The 17,178-nt window shown below is 40.2% G+C and overlaps 2 protein-coding genes across 2 annotated transcripts in view; one reads left to right on the forward strand and one right to left on the reverse strand.

Moving 5' to 3' along the window:
• The window catches only part of CCDC146 (coiled-coil domain containing 146), a 178,077-nt gene extending 175,902 nt beyond the window's left edge, over window positions 1-2,175 (forward strand). Inside the window, exons 18-19 of the mRNA XM_003782617.3 lie at window positions 100-348; window positions 1,641-2,175. Of these exons, the coding sequence (XP_003782665.1) occupies window positions 100-348; window positions 1,641-1,844 (453 nt within the window). The 3' untranslated portion in view covers window positions 1,845-2,175. The remainder of the gene's footprint in view (window positions 1-99; window positions 349-1,640) is intronic.
• Window positions 2,176-3,760: 1,585 nt separating this feature from the next.
• GSAP (gamma-secretase activating protein) overlaps window positions 3,761-17,178 on the reverse strand; it is a 66,624-nt gene continuing 53,206 nt past the window's right edge. Inside the window, exons 19-26 of the mRNA XM_023519171.1 lie at window positions 15,457-15,552; window positions 13,128-13,198; window positions 12,569-12,663; window positions 7,314-7,433; window positions 6,456-6,517; window positions 5,124-5,225; window positions 4,863-4,962; window positions 3,761-4,469 (exon numbers count right to left, since the gene is read on the reverse strand). Of these exons, the coding sequence (XP_023374939.1) occupies window positions 4,378-4,469; window positions 4,863-4,962; window positions 5,124-5,225; window positions 6,456-6,517; window positions 7,314-7,433; window positions 12,569-12,663; window positions 13,128-13,198; window positions 15,457-15,552 (738 nt within the window). The 3' untranslated portion in view covers window positions 3,761-4,377. The remainder of the gene's footprint in view (window positions 4,470-4,862; window positions 4,963-5,123; window positions 5,226-6,455; window positions 6,518-7,313; window positions 7,434-12,568; window positions 12,664-13,127; window positions 13,199-15,456; window positions 15,553-17,178) is intronic.

Raw genomic sequence — 17,178 nt, forward strand, 5'->3', positions numbered from 1 at the left:
GAATGCCTCCCACCCTTATAGACAGCGAGAAGCCTGCCACTTCCTTCAAGTCTTCGTGGCATGTATACATAGACTAACTCCTGTGGTCTTTAATTCTAGATGAATGGCTATCAGAGAAGGATCAAAGATGCTACTGAAAAAATAATGGCTCTTGTTGCTGAGCTGTCCATGAAACAAGCCTTGACCATTGAACTCCAGAAGGAAGTCAAGGAGAAAGAAGAATTCATCTTCTCTTGCAGTTCCAGGATGGAAAAGGGTCTGCCACTCAATAAGGAGATTGAGAAAGAATGGTTGAAGGTACTTCGAGATGAAGAAATGTACGCCTGGGCCATCAGTGAGAAGCCTCAGGTAAGCGTTGGCTCCTGCCCTGCACTTGTAAAGTGTGCCAAGAGGGGCAGTTTTCCTGGGGGAGGGGGGGTGTCAATATTTCCACAACACATGAACAATTTCCCACTCTACCACATACATAGTCTGAACAGTCAATACAAGTTTCTTTTTTTAGATATTATGTAAATAAGTACAGAAGTCCAAAGTGCCACAATACCCCCGAAAGACACTTGGAAAGCATCAAGGCCCACCTGCAGCTTTATGTCCTGGCTTTCCCCCCGGCATAGCACTGCCCAGGCTGACACTGGCTTTATCCATGGGTCTCTGGTCTCTGTCTTCCCATCCCTGCTGACCACACCTGACTCCTCCATGCCCATGTGCTTGGGCTCCACAACACACTGTGAGGCCTGCAGCCACACTGTGGTGGCCACGGGCTTCTGCAGATGCTGCACATGCTCCCCACAGGCCTCAGTGCCACTCCATCTGCCACCACTGGCCTAGTCTGAGTCTATCACTGGTTTCACCTGCAGGTTGAGTATCCAGTTCCTCTGTCTACTCCCATGACCATTCAACATTCTTAGAAGAGAATTAGGCATTTCTTTCCAAGGAGACTCCATCCTGGGGATCTGTAACTGACTCTTAGATTTTGAAATGATGTCACCAAAAGGATTACCATTCACTGCCTAACGCACACTACGAATACCTGAGCACAGAGTCTGGTTTATAATTTCCATACCACTTGAAACTAGACATTTTAGGACATTCAGATTTTACCTGGGGTGTCCCACTGTCATTTACCCATCTCCATTACGTAAAGTTCTTTTTATGGCTGTAAAAGATTATTATTCAAGGGCACAGGCAGAATCTTAAAGACTCTGAGGCTCACAGCAAGCTGTTGCCCATTTTTCTGCTTCCACTTTAGTCTGTTATCTCTTCTATTGTAACATTTTCTCATCAATGACTTACCAAAGGAAATATGTTGTCCTGCCTTTGTCAAACATAGAGGAATAATTAGTGCTTGGTAACAGATGTTGAGGTTGGAACATAGTACACCTAGGACCCACCATGCAATTTTTTACAAAACCTAAACCCCAAGAGCAGTGTGATTCTAGAGCAGTCCAGCCCATTCCAGTGAGATACAACGTGCGCACGTGTGCATGTGTTTGGTGACCCCCCGCCTTCTGTCCTTTGGCTGTGCTGGCTGTTACTCCCCAGAGAGTGCTCAGACAGCTGTGTACATGTTTGGGACCCAAGGATGAAGTGATTTCACTAGAGTTTTCAGAAAACTGTAAAGGAAAAATCATTCTTTGCAGGAGTACTTTGAAGTAGACCGTCGCCAGCTGCCCAGTGGAGTTTTCACAACTGCAGAGCAGCGTCCAAATGCCTACATCCCAGAAGCAGACGCCACTCTTCCTTTACCAAAACCATATGGTGCTCTGGCTCCTTTTAAGCCCAGTGAACCTGGAGCTAATATGAGGCACATAAGGAAACCTGTTATAAAGCCAATTGAAATCTGAATGTGTAAACCAGTCCGGGCCTCTCAAGGACAGGACTTCACCCAGGCTTCCTTATACCCACAGCTGGAAAATGTGAACAAAATAGTTGTAAAATTACAGATGAATAAGGTAACCACAATTAATCAACAACGGAGGTAGGACATGGTTTCTGTTTACACCCACCAACTATATTTTACATAATGTTTGGGACATAAAATTGACTTACAAGTATGTCAAAGAATATATTTGCTTATATCTTTTTCACTCTTTATATTGTCTACATTTCAGAAATACGTAGTTGGCAAGATGCTATAAAAATGCACCAAAAATAAAACAATTTTCAATGAAGGACAGAAACTAGCAGAGTGGTCTTTGCTCATTAAAGAAAAAAGAATGCTATTCGTTATATGTACTTTTAAAAGAAAGATAGAATGACTATTTGAAAAGGAAACTATCCCAGTATCACATAGGCATAACTCACTTTGTTGACCAGGAAGTGGCACTTGAAGTCAATGTTGGTAAATCTAAATCATGCAAAAAGCAGTAGTGAGACTTGTCATTTGTAATGTTATTGTGATTCATTTTACAAGAATCCTCTTGTTGCAAAAATAATTATGCCCTTAATTTATCTTTCTTACAAATCCAGATTTTTCATATTATTCTAACTAAACTCATGATTAAGTGCTGAGACTAGATTTTTCAAAATCTCAATGAAAATATTTATAACTTTGATAGCAGTAGAAAGACTTGAAAATGAGGCCTGTTCTACTTTTCTTCATTACTCTGATCTCACTGTATTTCACTCGAGTGTATTTTCCTAATTTTGATATATTTTCTCATGTACAAGGATACATGCATAGGTTTGAAAGCTGCAATTTTACACCCACTAATGTGTTGAAACTATCTTTAATAGCGATAGTAGTTATAAATTTTATGTCACCACTCAGAGCAAGAAATATCACATCCATTTATTTTGCCAAATCAAATATAATCTGTTTCAAGCTCCCATCCTATTGGGCTAGAGGGAAATTTAATCTCATTCTCAAGCTATGAGTCCTAAATCTAACCTGATTGATTGGTTTGTACTGGGAGTGCCTTTGATAAGTAACACATGTTTTTAACACAAAGAAGTACTGCATACTTGAACATTATTCCTGTGTTGTTGCAATCAGTAATCTCACTGAAGATTCAAAAAATATACACATGGGAAGTGTGACCAATGGAAATGGAAAAATAATTTTTAGAAATCACACAGAGATGTATGTTTAAATATTACATCATGTTCTTACTGCTTTAGACAAGTAAGGGGGCACCATGTGCTGAAATGTCATTTGTATTGTATAAGGCTGGAATTTGGAAGACCTTGTATATCAAGGAGTGTAAATTTTACTTATGATGAATGAAAGTTATTGAAGGATTATGAGCAGAGTGACTAGATCAAACTAGAGTTTATCTCAAATATGTGTTGGATATATTAGACCACAGGAAGCAACTGAAACAATGTAGGTATGAAAAGAAATGAATGAAAGCAGGGATCGAAAGATAATGACCTTATCAAGAGAAAGACCCAGCACTACATTGCTGATTTGGCTCCAAGATTTTGAGACTTGATGGCCATGAAGTATTCGACCAAAAAGAGAAATTCTACAGGAGAGGACAATTTTTACAACCCAATGATTTTAGAGAAGAAATTAAATGGTATTTATAATCATTGATATTTCATAAGTTTGATGTGAAGAAAGAAAAGGAAAGGGCAATGGGCTGACCCTGGCTCAGAGTTATGTCACTGTAGAAAAGAAAAAGGAAAATGGTAGAACAAGTTGAATGCCATGAGGGCCTCATGGACTGACGATTCCTGGCTCAAGTCAAGGCCATGTTCAAAAACAGGAAGAGTCAAGCCAAAACTTTCAATATTTTTTAATGACAAGATACTCAAATTTTAAATCAAATTTCCATAAATATAAAACAATTATTATAAATACAGTTTCATCTGCACTATCAATAAACAAACCCTACACTAAAAACTAAGTATAAATTACTATATGTTACAAATTATTCTGTACAGGAGATGGCAGATTTAGTCCAAATTCAGTGTTTTTGTTGGTTTCTTTTAGTAGCTTCTTTCCAAGTAGTGTTCATGGGCACCGTTTAATTTTCTTGCTTGTTATATGTTATTTCAATGATGTACCTAGTTTTTGCTCTCCGATCATTGTTCCCTCCATTTTTAAAGCATATTTCGGAATGCAACAGAAACTAGCTCTTGGCCTTTAAGCTACAAGAAAGATGAGCTACTAGGAAGAGCATGGTTTACGCCACTGTCTCCCTCCTTGGGCTGTCCATTTCTCTACATTTGACAGTTCAATGGCAATTCAAAATTGGAATAAGGTATAGAAGTTGAGTTCTGTCTGAACAAATACCAGACTGAAATTCAGATGGCTCAACAACATATTCAGATTTTTCTTACCAATTTTAAATATTGGTAAAGAATTCTCAACAAGAGTAAAGTTAATGCGTGAGATTCAAATCACAGAAGCAGATCCAACTGTGTTTTCTTTTATAGGCCTAAAAGCATTGTGGTGTGTTTCAGAGCTGCTTCTTCTACAAATTCTGCATCCACATTGTCATGTCCTTCAAAAGCACACAGAGCTGGAAGAAAAAAAAATAGTGGGGATGAGGGAGAAAGAATTACTATGGACCCATGGAACATTTATGACTTTGTGCCCCACAGCTCACTGAAATCACATTTTATATTTTGTGTTATTCTGAGAAGGTGCTATTAAATTTTATTAAACTTTAGCACCAAGAAAGAGCATTCAGATCAACCAAACAGGCTTTAAACTTCTACCCTTTTAAAACATCAAAGGTGATTATTCCTTTGATAACTTACTCTAGGTGGTACATTTTACAAATTTCTAATGAATACAAATTGCAGCAAGAATGTACTTTCAAGTAAAAAGTATCTTGGGAAGAAAATACTTTTTGACTAACTGATGTATCAAAGGAAAAGCTGAAGACCCTGAGAACAGAGCAGTGAATTACCTTGATTGGAGGATTCTATATCTGTCAGAATTTCAACGAAGTAGTTCAAAGGCAAAAATTCTACTCTGAATGATGACTTGTCAATCATAGAATTCCAAGGCTAAAAGGGAAACCATGTCTGTGTAAGTTGATCCTCCAAAACAAGCAGAAATTTAAATAAAATAATAAGAACTACAATTGTTGTCCATATGGGTATGTTGAAATGGCCAAATAGGATCCTCCCCAAAATCATTTAGTTGACTACACCTAACACAGACTCACCTGTTTCTTGTAGTTCTGAAGCAGCCATGTCACATGGTTCCGTGAAATGATGTTAGAACTCATAGGATGATCCCAAAGTCGACAGATCTTCTGACCAATAAGCTATTATGCAAATTGAAAAAGACATGGAGGAGAGTATATCTCTGCATTAGATAAATATACCTTATATCTATTCAGAATTTACAAAGTATTATCCTAAAGCAACTAGTAAGTTTAACAGACAGGACTTTCATGACTAATGACCCTTGAAAAAAGGCCATGTTCCTATAAGATATGCTCCCAAATTTTGAATAAATGCTCCCTTAAAGACTACCTGGAGGAAAGCAGTTTATACATTGATGTTGCCAGATTCTTTTTCTGAAATGGAGTTTATCTGCTACTCTTCGAACCCAGAGATGTGCGTGCCAACTCTAACTCATGTTTTGACAGGAAACGAAAGGGTGTAGGCATGTTTATATCAACTTCTCTGCCACCGTCTTGCCCAGAAGATTTTAATTCCCTTAGAGTGCTGGGGGGGAAAAATCAAACTTGGAGACCAAACTGGATGTTCAGCAATGCTCCCTGGAGAAATCTAGCTATGGAAAATATGCTTTGTTTTCTAGTCTTGCCTTTGCTTCAGTAAGCCTGAGGGGGAGGGGCTGCTAAAGAGCAAGATGATTAGGTCCAGGAAGGCAATGGGCAGCCCTTTGTGGGAGGATGGTGCCAGGGGTATAAGTGCTCAAGGTATGTAAACACTGGCCAGAGCTGGCTGAGGCTCTTAGGGTCAGGAAGTTTGCCGAGTCAGAGGCTTGGACAACCTTGCAGTGGAATTTCACATTTTCATAATATTTCTGACGCAGTGAGCTAATATCCCACACACATAAAAAAGGAGTGCCTTTAGAATCTTCCCCTCATGTTTCTCATTTTTCCTTTGACCTGGGAATGTTTTCCTGCCATAACAGAAATGCAGTAGGAGGAAATACAGTTCCAGAACCTTCTGACCTCACCTGTATTTAAATTTCTTATCAGTTTAAATGCCAAAAGCACGTGTTTCCCCTCTCCCTCCTGCTCAGGCTCAGATGTAAATATTAGTGTGGTTTCCTAGAGGAGAAAATGCCTCATGTTCTCATTCGGCTATGCCAAGCGAGTGCAAAGTCAGCACAGCAAGCTCTTTGTAGGTCCAGTGGGAGAGAGCTGACAGGGTGGAGATGGATGGGATTTCTTGGAAAGGATAAAAAAAGTGAAACAATTTAATCGACTTTAACCCAAAGCAAGTAAACCTTCTTGCAAGAAGTAACTGAAGGAGGGTCATGCCTAGGCTTAGGGAGAAAATAAAATACTATTCAGTATTACCGGAGGAAGCCGCACAATGATGCTGAATTTTAGTTTTTCATTTTTCTCTGTGTTGTCCAGATCTACAAGAAAGTAGGAAATTGGCAAACAAAATAGGAATATCCATTTACTACGTCAGCAAGGTATTAATATTTGAGTGGTTCATCCTGATAATGCACATCCCCAACCTTGCATTCTCAAGCTAATCTAACACTTCGCAAACTATAGTTTGTCACTCTACAAATAAAAGGGTTTTTTTTCAGACATAAAGAAATTTTATCAACTAACCTAAAACAGAAGATACCCTTGAGGAATGGCAACTGCTTTAAAGTCTATATTAACAAAACTCACATATTAAAATATCATAAAGAATAATTTAAGAGTTATCATACTACAGACCTCATTTAAAGTTCAAATTCACATAAGCATTATATCTCTCATTATTTTTCTTGCATTTCAAGTCCAACTCTGAGATGACAAGGCTCATCAGCTGAAAGGAAGCCATTTTGTGGCCATTCTTTCTTGAGAAACAACCTAATAAAGTCTCCTAATCTCAAGTGCCCTTACATACAGAAAAGGAGTCCAATGGTTGTGTGTGAACTGAGAAGTCCTTTGGAGACTTCTTGGGGGCTAAGGCACTTTAAATTGGCCCAAAGGATGGTTACAGAAAATGGGCTGTGCTCACAGAACCAGCTACACAATTTGTGGGACCCAGTGCAAATGCAAGTACTGACAATTTCAAGATTTCATGCAGAGCATTAAACTGAGCATAGGACCCTTCTGAGTGTGGCCAGGCCCTATGTGACTACACAGGTCGCACACCAAGAAGCCAACCCAGGTGATGCTCCGGCTGGGACTAGCAAACTCAGGGTTTCTTACCTTTCATGAGCTTTGTGACAGCTGTTTCGGTGAGAAGCAACACTCCACTATCAATGTAATGCAGCAGGTTATGCAGAGGGAGACAGTGGACCCCAAGGATGGTGTGCAGAGTGTGAAAACCTAGGATGAGAGATCCAGGAGGGCAACACGGTCAGCAACATCTAAAGCATTGCAGTTGGGATGAATTAGATCGTGTCAATAGAGCACTTAGCTCAGTGCTTGGCACCTGGAGTCAACTAAATTTCTTTTTTTTTTTTTTTTTTTTTTGGAGACAGAGCCTCAAGCTGTCCCCCTGGGTAGAGTGTCGTGGCATTACAGCTCACAGCAACCTCCAACTCCTGGGCTCAAGCGAGTCTCCTGCCTCCGCCTCCCAAGTAGCTGGGACCACAGGTGCCCGCCACAATGCCCGGCTAACTAAATTTCTTGAAAACAAGGTCTAAGTTTCCTTGTTTATATTGTTACAACTAACTATCGTGCTGGATATACAGTAAGTCCCAAGTATATAGTCCCTTCTCCTTGGGTCCTTTCCTCAGCACAAAAAAAGGGGGGGACAAGACCTGCTCAATGAAAACTGGTTTCTAAGTTTAATATGCTTATAATTCTATAGTCAGACAGCAGAAGAGAACAGAGTGCTCCAAACTCCATATGTCCAGGGTAATTATTGGGATAGGGACCATTTTGCTGAAGGAAAAACACTTGGATTGGAAGGGGACAATGTTTAAGGCCTACTCTATAGGAATTCAATAGAGAGATCAGTGATTTCTCAAGCCAAGGTCTCATGGGAGTGCTAACCACACAAACCCAGAGCTCTACCTAAACCATGAATGACAAAAAATGAAAGCAGCATGCGTGGGAGAAGATATGAGACCAGGAGAGAATCAGAAAAGGCCCTATTCAAAATAACGGCATTTGAAGGGAGCTTTGAAGGATAAATGTAATTTTTAGGAGTGGAAATGAGGCAAGAGAATACACTGAGTGGAGGAAACAGTAGAAAAAGCCAGGGTTGGCCTGACAACCTAGGTGACAATCCCTGCTGTAGGTTACCAAGGCTTTCTGAGCCTTTATTTCTTCATCCCTAAAATGAAACCACTAGTCCTCCTCCCCGCAGGGCTGCTTTGAAAACTGCAGCTTTATCTATAAAGAGCCTGGCACACAATAGCCAATACTGGATGCGTACTAGAGCCTTCTATCTGTGCACTGGCTCATGTGAGCCTCGCACCATGGGGTGGGAACGACTCAATTCATAGGCGCCAAGAAACTTGTTCACAATGACATAAATAGTAAGTAGCAAGTTGAAATTTGAACACAGGCTATGGGGTTTTCAGCTGGTCTTTTAATCATAACATCATCCCTCCTCAGTAACTGGTAGCTGTGTCAATGGAACCAAAGGTGAGAAAGTGTGGGGCATGTTCAAGACATGTTAAACGATCCAGGTGAGTTAGAATCCTGTGGGAGAGAGGAATGATTAAGAGGTCAGCTGCAGAGGCTGATTTACTCAGCGAATCCCTTCTGTACATTGGGCAGGGGCTAGGAGCACAAGAATGAGCGGCACAGGCCAGTTGCTGCCCCCGGGCACCTGTGGTCTCATGGGGGTGAAGGCAGACAATCAAATAATCACATTTTTAAAAATGTGACTAGTTCTGTGCTGAGAGTCCATGTGACAGAGGTTGAATGCTGAGTAGCAGCAAGGAATTCACTAACATAGGAGACTCTGGGAGGCACTGAAGTTTTTGAGCAGAACAGAAAGAGGCCAAGAGGTATAGAATGGCTTGGAGTAGCCATTTTCACAGGTGGTATGAAGACCTGCAGGAGGCTACTGCCGGAACACCCACGCAGGTGATGAAGGCATCAGCAGGGAATGAAGAGGGAAGAGCCAGAGAGGCACCGTGACAGGTCCAGGCTTGGTGACTGACCAAATGTGGGAATGGTCTACTCTTAGCAACACACATGGCAAAGGAGCGATGCCTAGTAAGCAGGGGCGTGGATTCAGAGTAATCTGGAATTTTCTCTCTGAGCACATAAATCATGCGCAGTGGGACAGTCCTAGGTCCTGGTAATATCAAGGGTCAGATGAAGGGCACGCTCTGCCCACAAGCAGATGTTAATGGGCTGACAACAGGGTGAGTCCACCAGCTTTGCTAAATCAAAAGAAATCATGATTTTTACTAATAAACATGAGATTTTTCAAATGAGTTTGGAAATTCTTCCCGAAACTAAAAAAAAGTTAGATTATTTCTAAAGAAAAATGTATACTAGATTATTGGTCTTAATTGATTTCCCGGATTCAAAATTCCTCCTCCAGCCTGTGTCAATGTTTTAAAGATTTCTGGTGACCCCGTCCTCTATTTTTAGGGCACAGTCCCAAGCTCAGCTCATTCTTGGCTTCCTTTCCCAAAGTCAGCTCTGATCATCAAAGCAAATTGGCTATAACTAGGCACCAATTCCATCCTGCTTTAGACCTCGCCCTCCAGGGCTCCCAGAACACCAATCTTCTTTAAAGAACAAATGCCCTCACTCTAAACCATGACTCCCTTTCTGTGAGCTTCATTCCCTTCTTAACCCAACCAAGTCCTAAGTCTTTGCTACTCGGAACTCACACAGTCCTTACTAGTCTATTAGGCCTGGAAAGCAAGCACATTTAGACATAAAAGCACCCTGGCCTCATGCACACACACAAATGACCCAGTGTCACTTCACTCGCTATTTTTACATCATGCAAAGGAGAAACATTTAAGGGAAAAGGAGAGAGAAAGTGCTTTTCCTTACTTGACCCACAGACACAAGGCGAAATTCAGTCTACTCATAATAATTCTCAATCACTGTGGAGAACACTTTCCTAAGTCTCCCTCCTCATCATGGTTAAAGAATGTCAGTTCTGTAGAAAGTGGATTTTTATGCTTGGCTAGGCATAATAATGTCCCCAGTAAGTCAGTTTCATTTATTTTAAAAAGGAATTGAACATCCATAGTGAATAAATCTGAAATTATCAATCCACTCCCCTGCCAAGTTTTTTGTATTAACAAGAAACAATTAAGAAGTTAAGCCAGATTACTTAGGTGGCTGAGGTACGAGGATGACCTGAGGCCAGAAGTTTGAGGCTGCCTGAGCAACATAGTAAAACTAGAAAGAATTTAAGCCAGAGAAAGCCATATATTGTTTTCATGAAATCTCTCCACTCTTTGTAAAGTGTACGTCATCATTCATGTTCCATTGGGATAATTTTAAACTACCCATTCCCCTCACAAATGGTCACTTTCAAATCCCTTTTGGAAATTCCTTTTCTACCTGTGCTACAGACAACCTTTTAAAATAAAGTGTATACACAGAGGAAGCATGAAGGATTCTGAACTGTATGTATCATGTATATGGAGAAAATAGCATATACTGTGGGAATTTGGGGGCCCATAAATAGCCAATGTTTTAACGTTGACTAATTCAACTGGAACATAAAATTTAACAGGACAGTAGTTAAAAGCACAGATTTTGGAGCTAGATTACCTGAATTTGAATATTGGCTCTGTCACTTAATAGCCACATGACTTCAGGCAAATTATTTAGCTTTTCTGGCCTTCATTTCACCATGTATGTACTGGGAGTAATATTGAGACTATATGTTATGTGACAGTGCATTTTTGTTGGTCAAAAACTGGTTAGATACTGACAATTTAATGTGGTTCAATTTAAGTTTCTACCTCTTAGGATTATTATGAAAATTAAAAGTGCTAATTTATGTGAAGTACTTAGAACGGTACCTGTCACAAAACGGGTACACGTATGTGTTCGACTTAAAATGAAGAACAAATTAATGATAGAGGGATGGATATGTACGAATGAATTAACTAAATAAAACCAGCTGATACATATCCTGTTATTACAGCTATCATAAAGCTTAACACTCATTAGAACTTACATACAGATAACAGTCTTCAACAACGACACCAAGAACACACAATAGGGAAAAGACAGCCTCTTTGATAAATAATATTAGGGGAGGCAGGTGTGGTGGCTCACCCCCATAATCCTAGCACTATGGGCGGCCAAGGTGGGTGGATTGCTTGAGCTCAGGAGTTTGACAGAAGCCTGAGCAAGAGTGAGACCCCTGTCTCTACTAAAAATAGAAAAATTAGCTGGGTATTGTGGCAGGCACCTGTAGTCCCAGCTACTCAAGAGGCTGAAGCAAGATAGCTCAAGCCCAAGAGTTTAAGGTTGCTATGAGCTATGACACCATAGCACTCTACCCCAGGACAAAAGAGTGAGACTCTGTCCCAACAATAATACTATTAGGAGAACTCATTATCCATATGCCAAAGAATAAAATGGGGCCCTTACCTCTACCATACACAAAAATGAACTCAAAATAGATTAAAAGCTTACATGTAAGACCTAAAACTGTAAAACCCCTAGAAGAAAACAGGAGGAAAGCTCTACGGCATTGGTCTTGGCCATGATTTCTCGGATATGACATCAAAAGCACAAAAAACAAAAGTAAATATATGTAAGTGGGGCTACATTAAACTAAGAAGTTCTGCACTGCAAAAGAAACAATCAAAAGAGTGAAGGCACAACTTATGGGAGAAAATATTTGCAAACCACATATCTAATGAATTAATATCCAAAACACATAAGGAATTCAACTCAACAGCAGGAAAACAAATAACAAAATCAAAAAATGGGCAAAGCGTAATGTATAGTGGCTCGCGCCTGTAATCCCAGCATCTCAGGAGGCTCAGGTGGGAGGGTCACTGGAGATGAAATCCCCATCTCTTTAAAAAAAAAAAAAAAAAAAGGCAAAGGACTTGAATAGACATTTCTCAAAAGATGATATACAAATGGCCAAAAATTATATGATCCTGTTTCAGAATCCTAACGGAAATTCTTAGCTTCCAAGCACATAAGAATCTCTTCAATTCTTGGCTGCAAGCCAAACCTGCTCCCTTCTGAGTGTTAACCTCCAGACACCTCCATCAGCGACACCAGGCCTGGAGACATCAGAGAAGAGCTCCCAGAAGCAGCTCCACGGCTTCAGATTGTTCTACAAGGTTGTATGGGGACCAGCCTAGGCTCTCTAAAGTTAGTCCCAGCTGCACATAGTTTGAGGGATCTGTCAGAGGAGACTAACTTCAGGGCCCATCTCTCACAGTGACACCAGACACACAATTTCTCTCATCATTAAACTCAGTGTGCCAAAGTACAGAGCCCGCGTGAAGAAGAAAGAGCAAACCCTCTACCCCAAGGACAAGAGAGCCAAGACTTACCGGGAGGAAGGGGTAAAAACAAACTGTTAGTAGCTTCCAAAATCCTGGTCATGATGTGAAAGACCGCGAATTCACCAGCACTGCCTTGCCTGTTGCTGGGTAAAGATAACAAAGCTGTGTGTCAGCCACGGAGCTCTTCTCTAAACCCCATTTGTGCCAAGCAGTGGCTCTGGGTATCATATATGGGGGATTCATGCTAATTGTGAAATGTGTGCTCTGTAGAAAGCCCCATAAATGTAATAGTGACCATCAGCTTAATGCCTAGAATCTAACCAGACAGTAGGCACATACACATGAATTAATTTAAATTCCCCTTCTTGGCATTACTGGCCTCACGTGTCCCTCCCTCATCATCAACCATGTGCCAGGAAAGAGGATGGGAGAAGTAACAGGACATGACTTTGGATGCTGAGTATACAACTATGGTAGTTGGTGACGTAGCTGGTGAGAGCTGCTTTGAACTACTAAGTTTCAAAAGAGCTGCGCTCAAACAGGCAGCAATCAGCTTTCTTGGCACTGTATACATCATGATAAAAGAGAGTGCAAAATACTTGCGTACAAGTGGAGAACACAGGAATGAAGATTATGTTTCCTCCAAATGGTTTCCAGGATGCAACAAATGACATCCAGCTAGAGGGTAAAGACAGTCCATTAACCACGGCTCTCATCCTTCCCCTCAGGGCCCCTTCAGCTATCCTTCCACATTCGGGGCAGCTGGCATTCAGACTGTGCCCAGACACACAACCAGCCTTTCTGGGGTCAATTCTGAGGCACTGGAATCCAAAATGGAAAGACTGAAAAAGTATGAGAGGGCCTAACAGAGCACCCTCTGTCTGTGTGGGCAGTGCCCCAGCTAAGCTTCCCCTCCTGGCTAATTGGCCCCACCATTCACTCTTACAGGCCCCATCCATCAGTGAAGGTCAAGTACCACTGGGTTTGCTGTAGGCTTATTACACTGCAAGCCAAGAACTGACAGAAGAAAGAAAATACAGAACAGAATGGAGGTCATGAGCCTGAGCTATGGAGTGAGACTGGTATCAGGTCCCGGGTCTATTATTTTACTATTATTTTACTATCAGGTAAACCCAGGCAAGTTATCTATCCCAGTGTCCTCGTCTGTAAAACAAAGGGGAAACAATAGGCTTGCTGTTGTAAGAACTACTTGGCACACTGACTGGAACATAAGTGATCAATAAATCACAATCATAACCGAGCAAAGTAGATTGCCTGCTTTGCCTTGGCAGTTTATCGAGATCACCATCAACCAAAGTACATAACTCTGTCTGCTTTGGCTCTTCCCCAGGAAACCCAATGCAACAAGTTTTCCAGCAGGCAGGCAGTTTGTACAGAACTATTATCAGCCGTGAATCCATGTATTGCACGTGGGGCTAACAATGGGGGGAAAGCAGAAAGGACCTCCACAGACTACAGGCAAACACTATCCTCAAGGGCACAGATTCTCAGTTTCTCTTTGGCTGAAATCAGGTAAGTTAGTATGTAATCAGTCTCATCAGGTTTTCCAGCAACTCCCTCAGATGTGTTTTGGAAAGGCTGCCTAATGCCCCTCCTTCAAGGGGAACAGGCAGCCCAGCTGGTAGCTGCTGGGCAGGGAGGTCTGCCTTGAGTCAGAAAGCCATGAACACTGGGTTTTTGGGAGACTGCATATGTATCATTTCTGGCCCTTTTGGTTATAAAGGTTACTGACACAACTAGTAGTAAAACTTTTATGTGATTACAGAGAAAAACGATGCTTGAGGGAAAACCCTTCTTAACTTTGGAAGGTGATATTCAAAGTCAACAGAGAGAGATGATAGGTGGGTGTGTTAAATAATGTGTGTTAGGAGTTGAAAAAAAAAAGAAAGTAAGTTAATATCAACACGGGGAGGATCAGTAACACATTCACAAAGTGAGCTGCTTGGTATAGTTCTAATGAGAAGAAAATTTAAGAAAGATTCAATGCCCTGATTATAAATATTGGCATAAGAGAATACCAACCTTTCCTAATATATTAAAAACTATGAAACTCAAACTTACTATAGAGACTGAAATGTATTATTTAAAAACAGACACTAATGATTGCAATAAAGGCAGAAAACTTTAGGATCAAACATGAAGATATTAAATCAAGTTATATCTAATAAATGTCATTTTTCAGAATACGATACAAAAATACATGTTCATACACTGGCTTATCTGCATACTGGTCTTGCCCAAACTTGGAGAAATAATGGAGTATTCTTTATCTGTCCAATTTTTTTTTTAAGTGTGTCAAATATTCTTTCTAGATTCTACTCAGGATCAGGACTTTATATGCTTTCTGGAAGACTCAAGACAGCCTTAAAATTCAATCTAGTCTGGTAGCTTCAGTTTACTTGTGCAGTGGTGTTATTAATATTGATCACACAATTAAACAATTGACTACCAGGTAAGGACTTCCAATCACATCAGTAGACTCCAATGTGATGGTATTTATACAATTGAGCCAGAATCTGGCCTAGACAGGCTATTAGAACTAATGAAGAATTGAAGTTCAAGTTCTCTCATGTCTGCACATAAACCCCACGTACTCTTAAATAAGGATCTGAGAATTGCCAAGAGGAGATGTCAACATTTGGCAACCCCACTAAATTCATTGTCCTATGCTTTGGTGAGTATATAATTACTATTTGAAAGGAGGGCAATAAGCCACTGTCAAAATCAAGTTCTCTTTGTCTGTGGTTCTTATTACTCTTTCCTAGCTCTACAGCACCAGATGTAGTGGCTTAAGAATGGGAGATTTCCAAAAACCTAATTTGAAAAACACAAGTGAGTTCATTGAAACGTGTTCTGGGAATTATATACAGTGTGTGTGTGTGTGTGTGTGTGTGTGAACAAAAAGCAAAACTAACCAGTTTTGAAACGTAGCTCAGTACCATCTGTTCAATTTTCTTCTTTTCTACACCCTGTAGGTGTCTCAAAAGATGGTCTTGTAGCTCAGACACCATCTGAAAACAGAATTGTGCATTAGATAAGTCACAAGCTACCTACTCACACCTGCCACTGGTTTGAATTAGATCCATTTATTAACATTTCTTATCAATATGAAAAATAATAGATCTGAAGATTCCACCAGCAGAAATGTGTAACTCTCAATATTTGTCTGGTGAGTATAAACTAGGGGCCCCCAACACTTTCCTCAAGGGGGGACTGCTTGTGATTTACCCACAACCCAGTGAGTAACTGAGAGTCAGGCTATTAGCTCTGATAAGAATCCTAAGTTGCCAACTGAACAGCCAAAGGCTTTGGGATCGACCTGAGGATTGATCTACTGCTGCTGGATCCTGGGGAATTAGCAGGACCAACTCTACACATGGGGCAACAGTTTTGAGTGTTTGCAAGTGTAGAGGCAGGAGTAAAGAAGAAATGTATCAGGTAAAATCCTCTGTACAATGGCCAGAGATACTCAACACAGCCCTCGACATGCAAAGGTAATTTAACATTCATTCTGGTGCCTCCTCGTAGAACTCTTTCTGCACTCACTCCATTCTCATCTTTCTTTTCCCTTTCTTCTTCCTTCTCCTTCTCTCTTTTTTGCTTAGACACTCTGCACAGCAAGAGGCCTCCTGGCTGGAGAGATCTTTGCACCAATAAACAACCCATAGGAATTGTACGACTGCTGTCTTACATGCACATAGCTTTTATCTTAGCAGATTCACATATATGACACCTTCAGTAAAATCCAGCTCGAGGCCTTCAGGGCCAATACGCAGAGGTATCTTATTTCAATTCAGTCTCCTACATGTACTGATTAATTGGGCTTTTTAAAAATTTAAGTTTTTCTTCTGTTTAACAGATAGTACATATCTTTGGTGCTTCACAATTGAAGTCATAAAAATGAAAATGAAAATCACTCATAACCACATCACCAACATTAACATTTTGAGGTTATTTTTTCTTTCTTTCTGTTGTCCATGCCCACCCTAAAGTTTTGGATTCTGTGTTTTCACGTAATACTTTCCTTACGCCATCAACTATGGTTTACTATATTAGTTTTAATGGCTACACAACATTTATTCTTATTAAGATACTATAATTATATATCCCCTTCTCATACATATGGAATATTTCTCTGACAACTGTTAATAGGTACTAATTTTCAAGTACATTTCATGAGGCTACCCCAGTTCCCTAAACCCTGAATTGAACTTTGCTGGTATGATTTTTGAATCTTTGCCAATTTGACAGGCCAAAAAAAAAAGAACCAAACATTTATACTGTTTGTCATTTGATTATAGCAATGGTGAACTTTTTTTTCTTCTTCTTCCTCATCTAGACTTTCTGACCATTTACTTTTGAAAACGGATCAGTCACAGCCTTTGTCCATTTCCCTTCTGGTGTACTGTTTTCCCATTGATTTATAAACTTTATTTATGCACTAAATGCTAATCATTTGTTACATATGTTATAATTTTTCCCCAAGATTTATTGTTTGCCTTTCTGTTTTTCTATTTCTGTTTTATGTTTCATTCTATCAAATCTATCTTTTCCTATCTATAACCAAGATCATATTTTAAAGTCCTCTATTTCTTTTTTTCTTTTTTTTCTTTGAGACAGAGCCTCAAGCTGTCCCC

Source organism: Otolemur garnettii, unplaced genomic scaffold, assembly GCF_000181295.1.
Source record: "Otolemur garnettii isolate 467f Iridium unplaced genomic scaffold, OtoGar3 scaffold00005, whole genome shotgun sequence".
NCBI classification, from domain to species: Eukaryota; Metazoa; Chordata; class Mammalia; order Primates; family Galagidae; genus Otolemur; species Otolemur garnettii.